At 44.9% G+C, this 24,500-nt stretch overlaps 1 protein-coding gene across 1 annotated transcript; it reads right to left on the bottom strand.

Annotated features, from left to right (window-relative positions):
* Nucleotides 1–913: 913 nt before the first annotated feature.
* Nucleotides 914–23,732, bottom strand: LOC121547857 (probable polypeptide N-acetylgalactosaminyltransferase 8). Its single transcript, XM_045218177.1, has 9 exons — nt 23,345–23,732; nt 3,497–3,743; nt 3,086–3,252; nt 2,771–2,969; nt 2,483–2,680; nt 2,164–2,278; nt 1,798–1,983; nt 1,177–1,303; nt 914–924 (listed from the first exon to the last, which is right to left on the bottom strand). Exons 1-9 carry the CDS (start codon nt 23,535–23,537, stop codon nt 914–916), a joined length of 1,443 nt encoding a protein of 480 aa, XP_045074112.1. The 5' UTR covers nt 23,538–23,732.
* Between the last annotated feature and the right edge of the window lie 768 nt (nt 23,733–24,500).

Below are 24,500 nucleotides of genomic sequence, written 5' to 3'. Positions count from 1 at the left end.
ATTTACATTCAGGACCAAGGAAAACACAGCTCAATAGCATGCCACATTCTGTGAATAAACAGTACATCTGTCCCCAATCAACAGCTCACTAAGATCACACAGTCATCTCACTGCTGACCACCGATTGGCTTTTCAAAGCATGATAATAGCTCATATAGTCCTGCTGTATTGTCTCTGGTAGGCCTAACTATCTCAGTGTTTTAGATGTCTTTTATCAGATTCTGTATTTTCCAGTGCTGCCCACTGCACTCCTGAATGATGAGCTGGTAGTAGGTGTCGTCCCCTGGGGCAATCTCCAGACATTTCTTTGTCTGTCTGTTCTGGATGGCTTTTCCCTGTAAAATGTAAAAAAACAGTCTACTGTACAACATCCCACAATAAAAACCACTAAAAAGTAAATTACAGTTCTTTTAGCCATGGTTTTGGGCATGTTGCTTTTGAAATTCCCTGTGTTTCAATATGCTTATTAGTAAACATTTTCCTATTTTACAGAGTGTTGTAATCCTCACCTGTTGAAAGTCCCAGAGCATGTGGAATCCCTTCTGCTTGGCCACCTTGCACTCATACAGTCCTGGGGTTCGAGTACCAGTGTCCACCAGACAACGATTACTGTTGTACTTGTGAGACTTGATGCCTCCAATGTAGATCTCCCCGCTGGCTCGATAATAACAGTTCTGGACAGAGAGTATAGATATTTTGGCTTTTCTGAGTCTGTGGTATTGACAATATTTTGCATTGTGGTATGGGTTGAATCCCAGGTCTGCCATGGGATGGACCATATTATACATGTAGTTAAATAAAAAAATACTAAGCAATGATTCTACAAACCTGTGGACCATAATAATGGCATCCATATAAAATAGGTGTGTTCCCTGGAAATGGGCCTTGATCTATACAGAGATCCGCCTTCAGATCATTGACCAGCTGTTGATTTTATAGACAGAGATTAAACGGTTATAAAAGTGCAGATTATTATCCTGGTACAGTGTATACAGTATAGATAATGAATGTGTTATGTCAAGTATGAAAGTATTTATAGGTTTAAAGTGGGTAGTGTCTTGGTCGTGTAGTTGAATGAATAGTACATAATAGAACAGCAGACTGTGTGTGTGTGTGTGTGTGTGTGTGTGTGCAGAACAATGATAAATGTTTTAGCAACACTCACAGCTCCATAACCAAGCAAGTCACCCAGGGGGTCTAACATGGGATACACATTGTCCAGATACCACTGGAAGGGCTTGCAGTTCAGCCTCTTTCTCAACTTCTTCCTCTCTGAAACATCCCCAATGTCTATGCCATGGTCCTGTGGTGAGAAAGAGGAAGATTTCTAAATCAGAAACACAGGCCATGTGAGCAATCCACCTATTATCCATATTTGTTTTTACCTCCAGATATTTACATAGATCATACTTCAATATCCTTATTGTGGCATTGAATAATATAAACTTTTCACACATAGTGCTAATTCTGACTGTCTAGTCTTCTTTCAAGCTGCAATAACAACGATGATTGTTATTTTATAGGAGCACCTGAACAAAGCCTACTTTTTGAATTGTTTGTTCTGTACAGCACACAGGTTCTTTGGCTGTCCCCATAGGAGAACCCTTTGAAGAACCCATTTTGGTTCCATGTAGAACCCCTTTGGTTACATGTAGAACCCTTTTCACAGAGGGTTCTACATGGAACCCAAAATAGTTCTACCTGCAACCAAAAAGGGTTCTACCTGGACCCCAAAAGGGTTCTCCTATGGGGTAAGCCGAAGAACCCTTTTGGAACCCTTTTTTTCTAAGAGTGTACCTTCAGTGGGAGGTTCCAGGCGATGTTGACATTATGTTTGTATTCATCCATCCAGACCTCAGCCACTCTCAGAGCATTCCTCTTCATTGTAATGCTCAGGTCGGGGAGATAGGGTTTATGGGCCCTCTCGATGTGGGCTATTTTAGAACAAGGTATAACCTCAATACTTCCCCCACACAGCCACACCTAGGAAAACCAAACACCAAGAGAGAAGGAAGAATTTATAGATATGGACTGAAGTGTCTAGATGTTGGCTCTAGATTGGTTTGTTCAAACTGAATGAATCAAGAACAGAAAGTAATTCTGCAAACACAAGTCTGCTTTGATTTCAAACATTCATTTAGCAACTGTAGCAGAGGGGCTTACCCGGATGCCCAGTTCAACATTTTCACCTCCATAGATCTTCATACCACCGTCGAGAGCACCAATTTCCCCAAAGAACAGCCGATCAACCACTAGTATGCCCATAATGGAGGGGCTCCTGACAAACATACAGTACAAATCATAGTAATTTCTACACTGGGAGAAGTGACATTCATTTTATTGAATAGATAACGTAAAATAATATTCCAGGTGTAAATATTAGGTGAGATTTTCCTCCCAATGCCGTGCTTTCCTTATCGCCTATTCAAACAGACTTGTGAAACTGAACTATCATCCTATGATGAAATCATGAACAACTCACTTTCCTGGCTGTGACTCGTCTTTCAAGGCATACCACTCAGGTCTGAAGGACTCGTACATACACCACAGGGCCCAGTCAAAGGCGTCTGCAGCAGGCCCATAACGTGTGACTGTCAAGTCATCGAAATTGACTTTGTCAAACACCGGTGTCAACACCAACGTGCGGTCCTCCTTTATCCGAGATAACAGAGGCTCCACCCTGTTCACACAAACACAGACTGAAAACACCACATTGGGGGGATTTAAAGATCTCACGAGCATATTTTATAACAAAAACCATTTAGACTACCATTCCACATGGACCTCTATGTGGGCATCCAAGATGGCCACCACATCTTCTTCAGCTTCTCTCCACCCTGAGAGGCGGGCCTGTGTGAGACCGAGCTGCTCTGAGTGTCTCACTCTCTTCACCAGGCCCGGACGCTCTTCATGGATGAAGCTGATGTAGACATCCAACTTCTCCTTTAGATCCTCTGTGAAAGCAGACACTTGAAAATCAGTGAAACACAACAAAAGTTGAAAGCCACACCTATGTTCAATCTAAATGTTAACAAATGTAATTTCAAATGTTTCTATGCGTAGAGAAGAGACCAATTAGGCGAACCATTGGGGCTGTGGTCATCCACCAGTATGATGTCTTTGAGCAGGCGTTGGGGGGTCTTGTCCATGATGCTGCGGACAGCTCTCTTGATGATGGACAGTGCCTCGTCCAAGTAGATCAACACCACGCTGATGGTGGGCAGGTCATGGGGATACTGGTGATTAGCACACCTAACAGGCACAACAAAACATTTGGTCGACCTCATATAATTAATTCACTTCACCAAAGCTGCTGTTTCACTCTTAAAGTTATTGTCAATTTCAATGTCATTCGTCAAACTGCATTAAAAGTGCTGGAGATGGAATGGACCTCAGATGACCTCGGATGCAACAGACTGTGGTTAGAATTCAGAAGTCTTGAGTTATACATCATTTATTGTGTAGAGGTGGGGGAGAGATGAGGAAAATGATTTACTTAGGATCGCGAGTATCAGGGATTTCCCTGTTCAGGGGTAGTCTGTCACTCAGGAAGGCGTTGTATCCATACATCTGAAACAGCCCCTCTGCCTCTTTCTGCTCCTCCTCTGAGAGCTCATCACCCCAGCTTGTAAACAGAGCTGAGTTGGGGTACAACTTCTTCACCACCTTCCTCTCCTTCTTGACCTCGGGAGCTTTCACAGCCTGCCCCTCTTTCAGACTGATCCCTTCGTTGATTGTCTTCACTGTGGACACACATGACAGCTGTTCATCAAACTGTAATAAGTGTGTTAAGGCTGCCGGAATCAACATGAGTCATCCCTTTTCATACAAACAGAGCATGACCTCATTTACATAGCTTCAGTAACTGTTTGCATGTGTGTTTACAAAAAAAGTTGATTAATAATGTTTGATCTGCTTTGGAGAATTGTTTTTTGTAATAGTAAACAATGTGGCAAACTTGGCACACAGCAGTTGGTGGATCAAATGTTGTGCAATAAGCAACAGTGTACAGGATTAAATAACAATCTAAAATGATTATGGGCATATTTTATTTAATATTTTATTAGTTTATTTAAAACCCTTTATTTAATTGAGAACAAATTCCCTTTTACAATCATCACTGTGAAGTGTGAAATAACTTCCTGGGATCAACTCTACATGTAGGCTCAGACTAGATTCTAATGTGATCTAAAATCCTCCCCTCTAAATCTGCCCTACCATCTAGAACAGTGGTAGACTGTAGTCCAGGTACAGTGTGTGGACAGAGTTACTGGCATTTCTCTTCCAGGTAAGTCACAGTTAAATGAAGGAGATTGAGACTCACCTCGCTGAAAGGAGGGAGGGGTGATGTAATAGGAATTTCCAGGTGAACAAAAGAGAAGATCAGTCGCAGAAAGTCAATCAAAAATCTAATTAGTTTATTACAAGTTGCAACAGGGAGAAACCTCCAGCCCAGAAGCAGAGAACATGTCTAACTGGCCTTCTCTGGGAACACCCTTATATCCTAATCAGCATACAATCTGTAAACACCAACCTGAGAGGCTTGTAGGAAGTCAAAACAGAAAGCAGTGACTTTGTCAGCTGCTACAGAATCACAGTGTTTCACACAATACAATAATATTCAGTGTATCCTCTGTCCTTGTACCTCCAGTCTGGCGGCAACCATATCAGCAGCTATGAGTTTAATCCATAACATCCAGCCTCTAGTCTAGTGCCAATCAACCCGAGTGTTACAAACAGAACACTGGAAATCACGTGCATAACAGAAACTACAAATATGCTAAAATGGTATCACTAAATTAAATATGAACTTTAGTCATCTTAAATATTCCCTGGCTGGCTGGCACTCAGTGGGTGTGAGTTTCTTGTTACTTGCCTCCCCTAGGCCAGTGGACCTCTCCCTGCTGTCAATCACTCACTGTCCCTGGTCCTGGAGTTTGGGTCGATATGACAATTAGCAATTGTCATATCCATAATGTGTAAAACACAGTGCGCTATTCTGAGGAAAAGTCACAGTGACTTATATTTGCCTTTGGCCCATGAATGTTTACCTTGTAACTTTATATCACTTTGTCCTGAAAAACATAAACTAGGCTATAATGAGATACATCAAACATGGTGGACACTGATGTAGATGAAAACATTCAGGATGCCCTAACGTTCAACACCCAACGTATTGGGTATGGGTATGCCTTGGCACACCACATACTGGCAAAGGAGCACTCCAGGAAGGGAAACGTGGCCTAGAAGTATTACCCATCTCAAACCAGGTAAATGCCACATTGTCTGTCAGTACCTGTAATAATAACTAATTCATTTTGATTCAATTAAAAATAAGCACTGTAGGGTATTTCAGTTTGGGGACAATAAGGTTCCTCTTACAGTGGGGAAAAAAAGTATTTAGTCAGCCACCAATTGTGCAAGTTCTCCCACTTAAAAAGATGAGAGAGGCCTGTAATTTTCATCATAGGTACACGTCAACTATGACAGACAAATTGAGAAAAAAAAATCCAGAAATTCACATTGTAGGATTTTAATGAATTTATTTGCAAATTATGGTGGAAAATAAGTATTTGGTCACTTACAAACAAGCAAGATTTCTGGCTCTCACAGACCTGTAACTTCTTCTTTAAGAGGCTCCTCTGTCCTCCACTCGTTACCTGTATTAATGGCACCTGTTTGAACTTGTTATCAGTATAAAAGACACCTGTCCACAACCTCAAACAGTCACACTCCAAACTCCACTATGGCCAAGACCAAAGAGCTGTCAAAGGACACCAGAAACAAAATTGTAGACCTGCACCAGGCTGGGAAGACTGAATCTGCAATAGGTAAGCAGCTTGGTTTGAAGAAATCAACTGTGGGAGCAATTATTAGGAAATGGAAGACATACAAGACCACTGATAATCTCCCTCGATCTGGGGCTCCACGCAAGATCTCACCCTGTGGGGTCAAAATGATCACAAGAACGGTGAGCAAAAATCCCAGAACCACACGGGGGACCTAGTGAATGACCTGCAGAGAGCTGGGACCAAAGTAACAAAGCCTACCATCAGTAACACACTACGCCGCCAGGGACTCAAATCCTGCAGTGCAAGACGTATCCCCCTGCTTAAGCCAGTACATGTCCAGGCCCGTCTGAAGTTTGCTAGAGTGCATTTGGATGATCCAGAAGAGGATTGGGAGAAAGTCATATGGTCAGATGAAACCAAAATATAACTTTTTGGTAAAAACTCAACTCGTCGTGTTTGGAGGACTAAGAATGCTGAGTTGCATCCAAAGAACACCATACCTACTGTGAAGCATGGGGGTGGAAACATCATGCTTTGGGGCTGTTTTTCTGCAAAGGAACCAGGACGACTGATCCGTGTAAAGGAAAGAATGAATGGGGCCATGTATCGTGAGATTTTGAGTGAAAACCTCCTTCCATCAGCAAGGGCATTGAAGATGAAACATGGCTGGGTCTTTCAACATGACAATGATCCCAAACACACCGCTCGGGCAACGAAGGAGTGGCTTCGTAAGAAGCATTTCAAGGTCCTGGAGTGGCCTAGCCAGTCTCCAGATCTCAACCCCATAGAAAATCTTTGGAGGGAGTTGAAAGTCTGTGTTGCCCAGCGACAGCCCCAAAACATCACTGCTCTAGAGGAGATCTGCATGGAGGAATGGGCCAAAATACCAGCAACAGTGTGTGAAAACCTTGTGAAGACTTACAGAAAACGTTTGACCTGTGTCATTGCCAACAAAGGGTATATAACAAAGTATTGAGAAACTTTTGTTATTGACCAAATACTTATTTTCCACCATAATTTGCAAATAAATTCATTAAAAATCCTACAATGTGATTTTCTGGATTTCTTTTTCTCATTTTGTCTGTCATAGTTGACGTGTACCTATGATGAAAATTACAGGCCTCTCTCATCTTTTTAAGTGGGAGAACTTGCACAATTGGTGGCTGACTAAATACTTTTTTCCCCCACTGTATCTAAACTAAACCTCTAGAAACAGTTGCTACCCACTGGGCACACACTGGTTGAATCAACATTGTTTCAATGTCATTTGTCAACGTATTATGACGTGGAATCAACGTGGAATACACAGTGGATTTGAAAAAAGTTATCAACCAGTACGGTTTTCATCTTATTTCAACCAGCATTGTAAACATTGAAATGAGGGTAAAATGTCAACTTAAATACATTGACTTAACCTGACTAAGAGGTTGTTACATCAATCTAATTTCAACATAATCATCAGAACTACGTCTATGTTGAAATTGCGTTGAAAAGTTCAGGTAGAAACATCATATTCTGTTATATTGGGGGGTTGAAATTATGTTGAATTTCATATTTCATTATACATACACTACCGGTCAAAAGTTCTAGAACACCTACTAATTCAAGGGGTTTCTTAATTTTTTACTATTTTCTACATTATAGAATAATAGTGAAGACATCAAAACTATGAATAAACACATATGGAATCCATGTAGTAACCAAAAAAGTGTTCAACAAATCAAAATATATTTTATATTCTTCAAAGTAGCCACCATTTGCCTTGATGACAGTTTTCCACACTCTTGGCATTCTCTCAACCAGCTTCATGAGGAATGCTTTTCCAACAGTCTTGAAGAAGTTCCCACATAAGCTGAGCACTTGTTGGCTGCTTTTCCTTCACTCTGCAGTCCAACTCATCCCAAACCATCTCAATTGGGTTGAGGTCGGGTGATTGTGGAGGCCAGGTCATCTAATGCAGCACTCCATCACTCTCCTTCTTGGTCAAATAGCCCTTACACAGCCTGGAGGTGTGTTTTGGGTCATTGCCCTGTTGAAAAACAAATGATAGTCCACTAAGCGCAAACCAGATGGGATGGCGTATCGCTGCAGAATGCTGTGGTAGCCATGCTGGTTAAGTGTGTCTTGAATTCTAAATCAATCATAGATATCACTAGCACTTTAGATGCTGCTGCTGCCTATAGAAATCACTGGCCACTTTAAGAAATTGAACACTAGTCACTACTAATGTTTACATATCTTGCATTACTCATCTAATATGTATATACTGCATTCTATAATAATCTACTGTATCTTAGTCCATGCCGCTCTGACATTACTCGTCCATATATGTATATATTCTTAATTCCATTCCTTACTTAGATTTGTATGTATTGGGTATATGTTGTGAAATTGTTAGATATTACTTGTTAGATATTACTGCACTGTCGGAGCTAGAAGCACAAGCATTTCGTTACACCCGCAATAACATCTGCTAAACATGTGTATGTGACAAATAAAATTTGATTTGACAGTGTCACCAGCAAAGCACCATCACACCTCCTCCTCCATGCTTCACGATGGGAAACACACATGTGGAGATCACAAAGACACGGCGGTTGTAACCAAACATTTCAAATTTCGACTCATCAGACCAAAGGACAGATTTCCACCGGTCTATTGTCCATTGCTCATGTTTCTTGGCCCAAGCAAGCCTCTTCTTCTTATTGGTGTCCTTTAGTAGTGGTTTCTTTGCAGCAATTCGACCATGAAGGCCTGATTCACGCAATCTCCTCTGAACAGTTGCTGTTGAGATGTGTCTGTTACTTGAACTCTGTAAAGCATTTATTTGGGCTGCAATTTCTGAGGCTGGTAACTCTAATGAACTAATCCTCTGCAGCAGAGGTGACTCTGGGTCTTCCTTTCCTGTGGCGGTCCTCATGAGAGCCAGTTTCATTATAGCGCTTGATGGTTTTTGCGACTGCACTTGAAAAACTTTCAAAGTTCTTGAAATGTTCCTAATTGACTGACCTACATGTCTTAAAGTAATGCTAGACTGTCATTTCTGTTTGCTTATTTGAGCTGTTCTTGCCATAATATGGACTTGGTCTTTTACCAAATAGGGCTATCTTCTGTATACCCCCCCTACCTTGTCACCACACAACTGATTGGCTCAAACGCATTAAGAAGGAAAGAAATTCCACAAATTACTTTTAACAAGGCACACATGTTAATTGAAATGCATTCCAGGTGACTACCTCATGAAGCTGGTTGAGAGAATGCCAAGCGTGTGCAAAGCTGTCATCAAGGCAAAGGGTGGCTACTTTGAAGAATCTCAAATATATAATATATTTTGATTTGTTTAACACTTATTTGGTTACTACATGATTACATATGTGTTATTTCATAGTTTTGATGTCTTCACTATTATTCTACAATGTAAAAAATACAATGTAAAAAAACTGAGCAGTCTGGGGAGAAGGGCCTTGGTCAGGGAGGTGACCAAGAACCCGATGGTCACTCTGACAGAGCTCTAGAGTTTCTCTGTGGAGATGGGGAGAAACTTCCAGAAGGACAACCGTCTCTGCAGCACTCCACCAATCAGGCCTTTATGGTAAAGTGGCCAGACGGAAGCCACTCCTCAGTAAAAGGCACATGACAGCCCGCTTGGAGTTTGCCAAAAGACACCTAAAGGACACTCGGACCATGAAAACAAGATTCTCTGGTCTGATGAAACCAAGATCGATCTCTTTGGCCTGAATTTCAAGCACTACGTCTGGAGGAAACCTGGCACCATCCCTACGGTGAAGCATGGTGGTGGCAGCATCATGCTGTGGGGATGTTTTTCAGCGGCAGGGACTGGGAGACTAGTCAGGATCGAGGCAAAGATAAAAACATTATTCATCAACTATTTTTTAAACATTCTAAAAACAGTGACTGAAGCTATCTAAATAAGTTAATGCTCTGTTTGTATCAAAAGGAGTGACTCCTGGCAAAAATGTCTAAAAACCTGTTTTCACTTTGTCATTATGTCATCATTTGATGAGGAAAAAATGTAATTTAATCAATTTTAGAATAAGGCTGTAACGTAACAAAATGTGGAAAAAGTCAAGGGGTCTGAATACTTTCCGAATGCACTGTATGAGTTGGAATTATGGTTCATTGTTTAGCTAGCTAGCTACATGTCTAAACGAAAGACTCCATTTTGCAAGAGAATGATTACATGAAGCATCAAGTTAGCCAGGTGTGTTTGGGGGTGATGACGACCATCTATTGTATTTCATGAATATGTGTACATGACTAGACAATAGTGACCCATCCACTTAGCTAGATGTGGCTGGGGGGTGGTTATAGCATAGGGCGAAGGTTCAGCCTAAGCACACAGCCAAGAAAACGCAGGATTGGCTTCGGGACAAGTCTCTGAATGTCCTTGAGTGGCCCAGCCAGAGGCCGGACTTGAACCTGATCGAACATTTCTGGAGAGACCTGAAAATCGCTGTGCAGTGACGCTCCCCATCCAACCTGACAGAGCTTCAGAGGATCTGCAGAGAAGAATGGGAGAAACTCCGCAAATACAGATGTGCCAAGCTTGTAGCGTCATACCCAAGACGACTTAAGACTGTAATCACTGCCAAAGGTGATTCAACAAAGTACTGAGTAAAGGGTCTGAATACTTATGTATATGTGATATTTCCGTGTAATCTGCTTTTATACATTTGCACACAAAAAAAGTGTTTGCTTTATCATTATGGGGTATTGTGTGTAGATTGATGAGGGAAAAAAACAATTTAATCAATTTTAGAATAAGGCTGTAACGTAACAAAATGTGGAAAAAGTGAAGGGGTCTGAATACTTTCCGAATGCACTGTACAGGCCTATATAGAGATGTCCTAGCCTACCTCTTTCAGGTAATACATTCAATGCAGTATTAGCCTTATATTTAGCTAATGAGTGATGGGTTATGAGTAATAAGCTTCTAACTTACATTTACATTTACGTCATTTAGCAGACGCTCTTATCCAGAGCGACTTACAAATTGGTGCATTCACCTTATAGCCAGTGTGATAACCACATTACTGGGGGGGGGTAGAAGGATTACTTTATCCTATCCCAGGAATTCCTTAAAGAGGTGGGGTTTCAAGTGTCTCCGGAAGGTGGTGAGTGACTCCGCTGTCCTGGCGACATGAGGGAGCTTGTTCCACCATTGGGGTGCCAGAGCAGCGAACAGTTTTGACTGGGCTGAGCGGGATCTGTGCTTCCGCAGAGGTAGGGGGCCAGCAGGCCAGAGGTGGATGAACGCAATGCCCTCGTTTGGGTGTAGGGACTGATCAGAGCCTGAAGGTACGGAGGTGCCGTTCCCCTCGCAGCTCCGTAGGCAAGCACCATGGTCTTGTAGCAGATGCGAGCTTCAACTGGAAGCCAGTGGAGTGTGCGGAGGAGCGGGGTGACGTGAGAGAACTTGGGAAGGTTGAACACCAGATGGGCTGCGGCATTCTGGATGAGTTGTAGGGGTTTAATGGCACAGGCAGGGAGCCCAGCCAACAGCGAGTTGCAGTAATCCAGATGGGAGATGACAAGTGCCTGGATTAGGACCTGTGCCGCTTCCTGTGTAAGGCAGGGTCGTACTCTCCGAATGTTGTAGAGCATGAACCTACAGGATCGGGTCACCGCCTTGATGTTAGTGGAGAACGACAGGGTGTTGTCCAGGGTCACGCCAAGGCTTTTTGCACTCTGGGAGGAGGACACACCGAAGTTGTCAAGTGTGATGGCGAGATCATGGAACGGGCAGTCCTTCCCCGGGAGGAAGAGCAGCTCCGTCTTGCCGAGGTTCAGCTTGAGGTGGTGATCCGTCATCCACACTGATATGTCTGCCAGACATGCAGAGATGCGATTCGCCACCTGGTTATCAGAAGGATAAGATTAGTTGTGTGTTGTCTGCGTAGCAATGATAGGAGAGGCCATGTGAGGATATGACAGAGCCAAGTGACTTGGTGTATAGCGAGAATAGGAGAGGGCCTAGAACTGAGCCTCTGTCTCTTGCGCAATACGCACACACCTGTGCTCCGCTGGCCTCTCTCTGTAAAAAAGGCTCCTTAGCACTTGGAGTCCCATGCAGGAAAAGCTAGACTAGAATTCCTTGCCGGACATTCTTTTTTTAGCATTTCTTATACCAATAGACTATTTGAAGAGGGACGCAAGCTCTTGTTTGGTGAATGTTAAATAAAGACGCCAATAGAACTCACGGGTAGTTTGAAAGAAGAGCGAACACCCGATGGCAGTTAGGCTATAGCAGTTATTTATTCAGACCCATAACCATTCAATCCTCGTGAAGAGAAGTGAAAGCCTTCTTTATCTCATTCTAGTCCTATATCATTCAAGCATATCATTAGAATGATGAAAATAAGGACAACACACTTTACAGTGCTATGAAAAAGTATTTGCCCCCTTTCTAATTTTCTCAACTTTTGCATATTTGTGATACTGAATGTTATCAGATCTTCAACCAAAACCTAATATTAGATAAAGGGAACATAAGTGAACAAATAACACAACAATTACATATTTATTTCATCATAAACAAAGTTATGCAACACCCAATTCCCCTGTGTGAAAAAGGAATTGCCCCCTTACACTCAATAACTGGTTGTGCCACCTTTAGCTGCAATGACTCCAACCAAATGCTTCCTGTAGTTGTTGATCAGTCTCTCACATAGCTGTGGAGGAATTTTGGCCCACTCTTCCATGCAGAACTGCTTTAACTCAGTGACGTGTGGGTTTTCAACCATGAACTGCTCGTTTCAAGTCCTGCCACAACATCTCAATTGGGATTAGGTCTGGACTTTGACTAGGCCATTCCAAAACTTCAAATTTGTTGCTTTTTAGCAATTTTCATGTAGACTTGATTGTGTGTTTTGGATCATTGTCTTGCTGCATGACCCAGCTGCGCTTCAGCTTCAGCTCACAGACGGATGGTCTGACATTCTCCTGTAGAATTATCTGATACAGAGCAGAATTCATGGTTCCTTCTATTAAGGCAAGTCGTCCAGGGCCTGAGGCAGCAAAGCATCCCCAAACCATCACACCACCACCACCATGCTTGACCTTTGATATGATGTTCTTACTGTGGAATGCAGTGTTTTGTTTTCGCCAGGCATAATGGGACCCATCACGTCCAAAAAGTTGACTAAAGTTTGCCAAAAAGCACCTGGATGATCATCAAGACTCTTGGAAGAACGTTCTATGGACAGATGAAGTATAACTTTTTGGACGACATGGTTCCAGTAATGCCTGGCGAAAACCAAACTCTGCATTCCACAGTAAGAACATCATACCAAAGGTCAAGCATGGTGGTGGTGGTGTGATGGTTTGGGGATGCTTTGCTGCCTCAGGACCTGTCAAGTCTGGGGTGAACCAGGGGCAATATCTGTTCTTAGTTCTGCATTTTTTGAATGGGGCATGCTTATTTAAGATGGAGAAGAAAGCACTTTTGAAGAACATCCAGGCATCCTCTACTGACGGAATGAGGTCAATATCCATCCAGGATACCCGGGCCAGGTCAATTAGAATGGCCTGCTTGCTGAAGTGTTTTAGGGAGCTTTGACAGTGATGAGGGAGCTTTGACAGCAACTCCCCTCCAAGTCTCCGACCACTACTTTGTATCCTTTTCTCTCTCCCTCTCCTCCAACACTACTCACTCTGTCCCTACACAGATGGTAATGCGCCGTCGCAACCTTCGCTCTCTCTCTCCCGCTACTCTCTCCTCTTCCATCCTATCATCTCTTCCCTCTGCTCAATCCTTCTCCCTCCAATCTCCTGATTCTGCCTCCTCAACCCTCCTCTCCTCCCTTTCTGCATCCTTTGACTCTCTATGTCCCTTATCCTCCCGGCCGGCTCGGTCCTCCCCTCCAGCTCCGTGGCTTGATGACTCATTGCGAGCTCACAGAACAGAGCTCCGGGCAGCTGAGCGGAAATGGAAGAAAACTAGACTCCCTGCGGACCTGGCATCTTTTCACTCCCTCCTCTCTACATTTTCTTCATCTGTTTCTGCTGCTAAGGCCACTTTCTACCACTCTAAATTCCAAGCATCTGCCTCTAACCCTAGGAAGCTCTTTGCCACATTCTCCTCCCTGCTGAATCCCCCCTCCTCCCTCTCTGTGGATGACTTCGTCAACCATTTTGAAAAGAAGGTTGACGACATCCGATCCTCGTTTGTTAAGTCAAATGACACTGCTGGTCCTGCTCACACTGCCCTACCCTATGCTTTGACTTCTTTCTCCCCTCTCTCTCCAGATAAAATCTTGCGACTTGTGACGGCAGGCCGCCCAACAACCTGCCCGCTTGACCCTATCCCCTCCTCTCTTCTCCAGACCATCTCCGGTGACCTTCTCCCTTACCTCACCTCGCTGATCAACTCATCCTTGACCGCTGGCTATGTCCCTTCCGTCTTCAAGAGAGCGAGAGTTGCACCCCTTCTCAAAAAACCAACACTCCCGATCCCTCTGAAGTCAACAACTACAGACCAGTATCCCTTCTTTCTTTTCTCTCCAAAACTATTGAGCGTGCCGTCTTTAGCCAACTCTCTTGCTATCTCTCTCAGAATGACCTTCTTGATCCAAACCAGTCAGGCTTCAAGACTGGTCATTCAACTGAGACTGCTCTTCTCTGTGTCACGGAGGCTCTCCGCACTGCTAAAGCTAACTCTCTCTCCTCTGCTCTTGTCCTTCTAGACCTGTCTGCTGCCTTTGATACTGTGAACCATCAGATCCTCCTCTCCACCCTCTCCGAGCTGGGCATCTCCGGCGCGGCTCACTCTTGGATTGCGTCCTACCTGACCGGTCGCTCCTACCAAGTGGCGTGGCGAGAAGCTGTCTCCGCACCACGTGCTCTCACCACTGGTGTCCACCAGGGCTCAGTTCTAGGCCCTCTCCTATTCTCGCCATACACCAAGTCACTTGGCTCTGTCATATCCTCACATGGCCTCTCCTATCATTGCTACGCTGACGACACACAACTAATCTTCTCCTTTCCCCCTTTCTGATAACCAGGTGGCGAATCGCATCTCTGCATGTCTGGCAGACATATCAGTATGGATGACGGATCACCACCTCAAGCTGAACCTTGGCAAGACGGAGCTGCTCTTCCTCCCGGGGAAGGACTGCCTGTTCCATGATCTCGCCATCACGGTTGACAACTCCGTTGTGTCCTCCTCCCAGAGTGCGAAGAGCCTTGGCGTGACCCTGGACAACACCCTGTCGTTCTCCGCTAACATCAAGGCGGTGACCCGATCCTGTAGGTTCATGCTCTACAACATTCGGAGAGTACGACCCTGCCTTACACAGGAAGCGGCACAGGTCCTAATCCAGGCACTTGTCATCTCCCGTCTGGATTACTGCAACTCGCTGTTGGCTGGGCTCCCTGCCTGTGCCATTAAACCCCTACAACTCATCCAGAATGCCTCAGCCCGTCTGTTGTTCAACGTTCCCAAGTTCTCTCACGTCACCCCGCTCCTCCGCACACTCCACTGGCTTCCAGTTGAAGCTCGCATCTGCTACAAGACCATGGTGCTTGCCTACGGAGCTGTGAGGGGAACGGCACCTCCGTACCTTCAGGCTCTGATCAGTCCCTACACCCAAACGAGGGCACTGCGTTCATCCACCTCTGGCCTGCTGGCTCCCCTACCTCTGCGGAAGCATAGTTCCCGCTCAGCCCAGTCAAAACTGTTCGCTGCTCTGGCACCCCAATGGTGGAGCAAGCTCCCTCACGACGCCAGGACAGCGGAGTCACTCACCACCTTCCAGAGACATTTGAAACCCCACCTCTTTAAGGAATACCTGGGATAGGATAAAGTAATCCTTCCTAATTGTCCAGGCTAGAGGTGGCTGGTAGGTAGTGCAGGCCACAGACAGTGGTGAAGACTGCTAAAGGTGACTAATAGCAAGTAGCTAGTTAGCTGGCTAGCTGGCTAGTTTCAGCCATAGGTTCTTGATAAAAATAAATAAATAATAGAAACCGTTCCACATTGGATGAGGTGGGTTGCAGGAAAGTATATTTAGTTAAAGGATGGAAATTGAGATATATACGAAAAAAAGAAAAAAAACTGGCTATTTACATGAAGACACAACAGAATACACAACCGCACTACTACGCCATCTTGGATTAAGGACACACGACTGTTCTATCGATCTCCTGCCGGGTGCCATGCCCACACAAGGGCGATTGTTTTCCTTGTCCCGGCCGGAGATGCTGGCCATGAGGGAGTATATCGACGAGGCACTTGTCGAGGGTCACAGCCGTCCCTCTACCTCACCCGTGGGCGCGGGCTTCTTCTTCGTTGGGAAAAAGGACGGTGGGCAGTGGCCGTGCATTGATTACCGGGCAGTCAACGACATCACGGTTAAGAACCTCTACCCACTCCCCCTGATGACGACGGCATTCGAGTCGTTGCAGGGAACCCGGGTCTTCACCAAGCTGGACTTACGTAATGCCTACAACCTGGTGAGGATTTGGCAGGGGGATGAGTGGAAGACGGCATTTAACACACCCAGTGGGCATTACGAGTACCAAGTCATGCCGTTTGGTCTAGCCAACGCGCCTGCGGTGTTCTAGGAGTTGGTCAATGACGTATTCCAGGACCTCCTCGACTACAGCGTCTTCGTGTATTTTGATGATATCCTCATATTTTCGAAGGACATGAGTGAACACCAGCAGCACGTTTGGCAGGTCCTCCAATGCCTTCTCTGTCAGCAGTTCTACGTCAAGGTGGAGAAGTGTGTGTTCCACACTGAGACAGACTGCTTCCTGGGTTCATCGCACCCAGGGGACCCCGGATGGACCCGCCAAGGTCAGCGCGGTACTGGATTGGCCCCAGCCCTCATCCCTCAAGAAACTACAACGGTTTTTAGGGTTGGCTAATTTTATAAGCGATTCATTCGCATTTTTAGCTCCCTAGCCGCTCCCCTGACAGACCTCACCCAGATGAGCGTACGCTCCTTCGCCTGGACTCAACTCGTGCCAGGCCAGGTGGGCGTTGTTCTTCACCAGGTTCTGGTTCACCATCTCATACCGTCCGGGGTCTAAGAACACCAAGCCTGACGTGCTCTCCCGGCAGTTCGACCCCATGGACCTGGTGGAGAGGGATGACCCCATTGTCCCCAACGCCCTGATTGCTGCCCTAGTTTCTTGGGGAATCGATAGGCTGGTCAGAGCAACGCTACTGCGGGAGCCTGATCTGGGCGGAGGTCCATCGGGGAGGATGTACGTACCCAAGGCGGCGCACTCGCGACTGCTTCAGTGGACGCACGTGTCCGACCTCACCAGCCATCCGGTGGGTGCCAGGACGTTGGAGTTCCTGCGTAGGAGGTTCTGGTGGCTATCTATTGAGGGAGGTACGCGCGCCTTCGTGGCTGCTTGCCTGGTGTGCGCGCGCACGAAGAGCTCAAATCAGCCCGCGGCAGGGCTGCTCCGCTCCGACCTCTGCCTATCCCCAAGCGCCCCTGGTCCCATATCTCGCTGGATTTCATTTCCGCCCTATCCCCCTATGATGGATACACAGTCATCCTGGTCGTTGTGGACCGGTTCTCGATGGATAAGCTGGTGGTGCAGCACGTTTTCCGGGTCCATGGCCTTCCCCAAGATGTGGTGTTGGATCGGGGCCCTCAGTTCGCCTCCAGGTTCTGGAAGGCGTTCGCCACCTGCCTCGGCGCCTCCGTCAGCTTGTCCGGCTTCCAGCTTCCATCCCCACTCGAATGGGCAGACATAGCACGTCATCCAGGATCTGGAAGGGGTGCTGAGGTGCTACGCCTCCAGCAACCCAGCTACGCGGAGTCAGCGACTGGCGTGGGCGGAGTACGCCCACAACACTCTTCTCTGCTCGTCCACCGGCCTGTCCCCCTTCCAGTGCCAATAGATGGAGTTAGGAGTTAGGTGCGGGCCTCGGTCAGGTCTCAACATCAGGCCAACCGCAGCCGTTGCCCGGCCCGGGTCTTTTGCCTGGGACAGAGGGTGTGGCTCTCCATGTGGGATCTTCCTCTCTGCGTGGAGTCCAGGAAGCTGTCCCCCCGGTTCGTCGGGCCATTCAGAGTGGTCCGGCGAGTCAACCCAGTGGCCTACCGCCTGCAACTTCCCCCCACCATGCGGGTGCATCCCACATTCCATGTGTCCCTCCTCAAGCCCATGGCCACCTGTCCACTGGCTCCCCCTCCTCGTCCTGTTCCCCCGCTGCGCCTTGTCGGAGGGCAGCCGGCTTTTAAAGTGGACCGGATCCTGGACTGCCGGCGGGTGGGGAGGGTGTTTCCAATTTCTGGTGGACTGGGAGGGTTATGGGCCAGAGGAGCGGTCCTGGGTGCCCAGGAGGGACATTCTGGACCCAGGGCTGATAACAACATGCCGTCGCCTACACCCGGAGGTGCCGAGGTAAATGGCTGGGGCAGTTGCTCAGTTTTCCGGATGGGGCCGTTGCTCCCTGTGTTCCCTTGCTCAGTTTTCTCTGCTAGTTTCACTGTGCCAAGCAGTACTAATCAGTGTCTGATCGCGGGACGTATGGACAGGTACGTGAGAAGTGTTTATTATTTCAGTCATAGTTAGTATTTCATATTTTGGTCTGTCTTCCTGTTTTTTGGAGTCTTATTTGTTCCTCCTTTCTTTTTCGTGTAAAGTCCGTTATTTTGTATCCTGGCTTCAGGACCATCAGTAAAGTTCCTTGTTTCACCATCTCTGCCTACTGCCTACTGTCTAACCTGCACCGCACCTGGGTCACACCTCACACCAACCCTTACAGCCTTGTGGCATAGGACGTAGGATAAGTTAATCTCTGAGAACTCATACTGAAGTCCCTGAGCAGTCGAGGACTTCTTAAAAACCACTCAGCTCAGCTCTATATGTCAATGCAGACAAATATTCTACGACCCCCTTTGTTATTGATTCTACAGTGAATCGATAACAAACCACAAATGAGCTTAAATACAGGAATGATATTTATTATTTCTTTGCATTTACATTCAGGACCAAGGAAAACACAGCTGAATAGCATTTCACATTCTGTGAAGAAACTGTACATCTGTCCCCATGAAGAAATGTACAACCAACTGCTCACTAAGATCACAAAGTCATCTCACTGCTGACTACCAATAGGATTTTCAAAGCATGATGATATTGCTGTGTTCATAACAAAGTGGGAAGGTGGTAGTTACCAGTTATGAAGTCGTAAATACAAGTTGGATGCATTCACGTGCTTTGAACTCATTGAGAAACGCTGATTGGCTAATGGCTAACAAGCTGCGTCAACCATAAACTATAAGTACAGCTATTATGTTTGTAAAATAATTTGGTGTTCAAAAACATATATTTATAGACTGCTTTTTGTAAATAATGTTTTGTTGTTGCATTTAACTGCTGAAAATGCTGTTAAAAATGTAATTTCCTTAGTAGGTGACGTCAGAGGTCAGCATGTGGGAGAAGTCGGAGATCAGGGATGATAGACGAGTTTCCCACTAGTAATTACCAGTTGGAGGGGCGTTCAAGTGGACTTTTCTGGTAAATACCACCTTTCTACTTGCTTATTATCACAACATAACTCTTATAGTCCTGCTGTATTGTCTCTGGTAGGCCTAACTATTGTCGTGGAAATATTTGACTAATAGATAATCAACTCCAAAATATCTCTCAAGACACCGGAGCTTGTGAATTCAAGAATTAGACTTTATTGCATAACAAAGCCTGAGCTTGCTCCATGGAACAACAACTGCTTGTCCTGAACCGGGAGTGCTCCTTTTTATACAGTCACACTGATACAACTGATGGTTACACCTTCCTATGTGAATCAATAGCATCTTTCAGTATCACATGTTGGCTGCTCACGAGGGCTACTTGCGTTCATCCACCTCTGGCCTGCTGGCTCCCCTTCCTCTGCGGAAGCATAGTTCCCGCTCAGCCCAGTCAAAACTGTTCCGCTGCTCTGGCACCCCAATGGTGGAACAAGCTCCCTCACGACGCCAGGACAGCGGAGTCACTCACCACCTTCCGGAGACATTTGAAACCCCACCTCTTTAAGGAATACCTGGGATAGGATAAAGTAATCCCCCGCTGCACCTCCTTAACCGTGGTTGGAGATCTCCCTCCATCTCCACACCTGAGGTGGTAATGCGGTATCCGATGAAGGAGATGGACTGCTGGAAAAACATATACTTCTCTGCCTTGGCATAAAGGTAATTTTCCAACAGTCGGGCCAGTACTTTGCAAACCAGGGACACATGCTTGGCGCGCGTGGCGGAATAAACCAGGATGTCATTGATGTAGACCACTACACCACGACCAAGCATGTCCCGAAACACCTCGTTCACATAGGACTGGAAGACGGATGGAGCATTCATCAAACCGTAGGGCATCACCAGGTATTCATAATGCCCCGTGGTTGTGCTGAATGCTGTCTTCCACTCATCCCCCTCCCAAACACGCACCAGGTTGTATGCACTCCTGAGATCTAATTTGGTGAAGAAGCACGCCCCATGCATTGACTGAATCACTGAAGGAATGAGGGGGAGAGGATAACTACATCTTATCGTCTCCTTGTTCAGTGATCGATAATCAATGCACGGGCGCATTGAAGTGGAGGGACGTATATACCCCTGGCCCAGGGACTCTGTGACGTATGTTTCCATAGCCTCCGTTTCAGCCTGCGACAGGGGGTACACATGACACTAGTCCTTGTTGGCCCATATCCTAATCTGACTTTGGTGCAGGTCATGTTGTTCTTTACATTACCATCTCTGGTAAACACACACTATATCAAATCAAATCTAAATGTATTTGTCACATGCACAGGATACAGAATGTGTAAACAGTACAGTGAAATGGTTACATGCATAGTAGCAATATCAAAAACCAAAAGTGTCCAGATAAAAATATTTCATAAATATTTTATAATTATTAGATTATGCTTACCCGACACACTTGTCTAAATTGATGGGTCATGTGAAGGAAATGCTATAGCCACCACCCAGCCACACTAAGTGGATGGGTCACTATTGTCTAGACACGTACATACACATGTTCATGAAATACAATAGATGGCCATAATCACCCCCAGACACACCTGGCTATCTTGATGGGTCATGTAATCATATAGCGAAGTGGAGTCTTTTGTTTAGACATTTAGCTAACTAGCTAGCTAGCTAAACCATGAACCGGCATAATCCCAACTCGTGCCACTACCAATACAAACGTTGTCATAGCTGTAGTATGAACCTGCAGGTAGCTAAAGCTAACAACTAGGTTCAATGTTAGCTAGCTAACATTAGGCTATAAGTAGCAATGCAAATATTTTTCTGATTCAAATAACATTTCTACACAGATCATACACGTAACATTAGCTAGCGAGCCAGCAAGCTAACATTCGCTAGCTAGCTGACAGTACGCTTTAACTTGCAATGAATACAACTTTCTGACAAAATTAGAAACGTATAAGATCTGAAAATGTAGCTAGACTTTTACCCATATACATGGATGAACGCTTCACGGCAGACTGGAACCATTTAACTCAGTTTTGTTTGTAGCTACATCTTATTTGGCCAGCGTTGAGTCGAGTCACAATTCATTTCACATTGACTGTGGCGTGTGCAGAAAACAGCCAATCACTTTTTCCAACTGATCTGTCGATAGCGCCTGCTAAATTCAGGGCATCAATGTTGTTGAGAAAAGCAGCACACTTTTGTAGTTCTCGATGGCTAACGTTATAGCTTTCAAAAACTGCGCGGTAAAAAGGACTATCAACACATACTGAGCAGCTTACGTTATAGACAGAAGCATGCTACATGGCAGACCAATCCAAACTCACCTCCAGGCATGTCCAGCCCATCCATTATCTCAGCCAATAATGGCTAGCAGTCTTTTTCCATGGTAAAACCAATTAGGCTCGTAATTTAACAATTGTATTCGTATTTACGGATTCAATACAAGTTTGTTATTAAGGCACATGAAAGTACACATGTTCCAGAATGCATTTCTGCCAAGAAAACACATTTAAATTTTAAAAAATGTTTACTTTCAAATGCCTCTCATGTGAAGCAGTGGCGTGCGACATACGGCAAGTTTCCCGATCGAGTCACAAATTCCCTTTTACAATGATCACTGTGAAGTATGAAATAACTTTTTTGGGGATCAACTCTACATGTAGGCTAGACTCAAACTGGTTCTCAATTAAATAAAGGGTTTAACAGTGGCAGCCTGTAGTCCAGGTACAATATGTGAACAGAGCTACTGGTATTTCCCTTCTAGGTAAGTCACATGTGCAGTACTGTGAAAAAGTATTTGACCCTTTCTAATTTTCTCTACTTTTGCATATTTTTGATACTGAATGTTATCAGATCTTCAACCAAAACCTAATATTAGATAAAGGGACCGTGAGTGAACAAATAACAAAACAATTACATACTTATTTAATTTATTTCATAAACAAAGTTATGCAACACCCAATGCCCCTGTGTGAAAAAGTAATTGCCACCTTACACTCAATAACTGGTTGTGCCACCTTTTTTAAATTTTTTTTATTTAACCTTTATTTAACCAGGTAAGCCAGTTGAGAACAGGTTCTCATTTACAACTGCGACCTGGCCAAGATAAAGCAAAGTAGTGTAATAAAAACAACACAGAGTTACATATGGGTAACTTTAGCTCCAATGACTGCAACCAAATACTTCCTGTAGTTGTTGATCAGTCTGTAGTGTTTGGCCAGGCCTAATGGGACCCATGTCATCTAAAGAGTTATACTTTTGACTCATCTGTCCGTATAACATTCTTCAAAGAGTCTTGATGATCATCCAGGTGCTTTTTTGGCAAACTTGAGTGAACTTTTTGGACGAGATGGGTCCCATTGTGTCTGGTGAAAACCAAACCCTGCAATCCACAGAAAGAAACTCATACCAAGTGTGATGGTCAGGACCTGGACGACTTCCCTTAATAGAAGGAACCATGAATTCTGCTCTGTATCAGATAATCCTACAGGAGAATGTTAGACCACCCATCTGTGAGCTGAAGCTGAAGCACAGCTAGGTCATGCAGCAAGACAATGATCCAAAACACACAATCAAGTCTACATGAAAATGATTAAAAAGCAACACATTTGAAGTTTTGGAATGGCCTAGTCAATGTGCAGACCTAATCTGTATTGAGATGTTGTGGCAGGACTTGAAACGAGCAGTACATGCTTGAAAACCCACAAATGTCTCTGAATTAAAGCAGTTCTGCATGCAAGAATGGGCTATAATTCCTCCACAGCAATGTGACATACTGATAAACAGCTACAGGAAGCATTAAGTTGCAGTCATTACAGCTAAAGGTGGCACAATCAGTTATTGTGTGTAAAGGAGCAATTACTTTTTCACACAGGGGAATTGGGTGTTGCATAACTTAATTAAATAAATAAAATAAGTATCAATTTTTTGGGTTATTTGTAAACTCAGGTTCCCTTGATCTAATATTAGGTTTTGGTTGAAGATCTGATAACATTCAGTATCAAAAATATCAGAAAGGGGACAAATACTTTTTCACGCCACTGTTAAATGAAGGAGATTGAGATTCACCCAGCTTCTCGAAGTGAGCCTCCATCTTCTCCAGCCTCTTGAGCATGTCCTGGCCCCTGACCGAGTCATTCTGATGGGCCCTCTGCAGTCTCTCCCCATGAGAATGAATCTCCTGCTTAATGGATGTGATGTAGAGTATTCCAGCAGCCATGGCCAGCAAAGGGGCCAGCCCACGGACCCAACCTAGCCTCATCGTCCCTCTGCGTGTGAGTGCTCAGCCTGGGGATACAGACAGGATGGCCTTCCTCTCTCACTCTCTCACAGAGATCCAGGCTCACTGAAATGAGGGCGGGGTGATGTAATAGGAATTCCCAGGTGAACAAAACAGACGAACAGTCGCAGAGAGTCAATCAAAAATATATGTTTTACAAGTTGCAACAGGGAGAAACCTCCAGCCCAGAAGCAGAGAACATGTCTAACTGGCCTTCTCTGAGAACACCCTTATATCCTAATCAGCATACAATCTGTAAACACCAACCTGAGAGGCTTGTAGGAAGTCAAAACAGAAAGCAGTGACTTTGTCAGCTGCTACAGAATCACATTGTTTCACACAATACAATAATAATCAGTGTATCCTCTGTCCTTGTACCTCCAGTCTGGCGGCAACCATATCAGCAGCTATGAGTTTAATCCATAACATCCAGCCTCATTGATCACTCTAAATTAAATATGAACTTTAGTCATCTTAAATATTTCCATTACAGGTGAGGTGCACCATACCTGGCTGGCTGGCTGGCACTCAGTGGGTGTGAGTTTCTTGTCACTCGCCTCCCCTAGGCCATGGACCTCTCCTGCTGTCAATCACTCACTGTCCCTGGTCCTGGAGTTTGGGTCGATATGACAATGAGCAATTGTCATATACATGATGTGTAAAACACAGTGCGCTATTCTGAGGAAAAGTCACAGTCACTTATATTTGCCTTTGGCCCATGAATGTTTACCTTGTAACTTTATATCCTTTTGTACTGAAAAACATATAGACAATGATAAACTAGGCTATAATGAGATACATCAAACATGGTGGACACTGATGTGGATGAAAACATTCAGGATGCCCTAATGTTCAACACCCAACATATTGGGTATGGGTATGCCTTGGCACACCACATACTGGCAAAGGAGCACTCCAGGAAGGGAAACGTGGCCTAGAAGTATG

This window comes from Coregonus clupeaformis, unplaced genomic scaffold (genome assembly GCF_020615455.1).
Source record: "Coregonus clupeaformis isolate EN_2021a unplaced genomic scaffold, ASM2061545v1 scaf1417, whole genome shotgun sequence".
In the NCBI taxonomy this organism is placed as follows: Eukaryota; Metazoa; Chordata; class Actinopteri; order Salmoniformes; family Salmonidae; genus Coregonus; species Coregonus clupeaformis.
This window is presented reverse-complemented; position numbering and strand designations above follow the sequence as displayed.

Bases quoted from the DNA above. Each gene is read 5' to 3' on its own strand.
- LOC121547857 (XM_045218177.1), bottom strand. From the start codon at position 23,537: ATGAGGCTAGGTTGGGTCCGTGGGCTGGCCCCTTTGCTGGCCATGGCT. The intron at 3,253-3,496 runs GTAAATCATTTT...TGTGCCTGTTAG, and splicing joins CCTGATACTCGCGATCCTAA to GTGTGCTAATCACCAGTATC. The intron at 2,681-2,770 runs GTAGTCTAAATG...TTGTGTGAACAG, and splicing joins ATAGAGGTCCATGTGGAATG to GGTGGAGCCTCTGTTATCTC.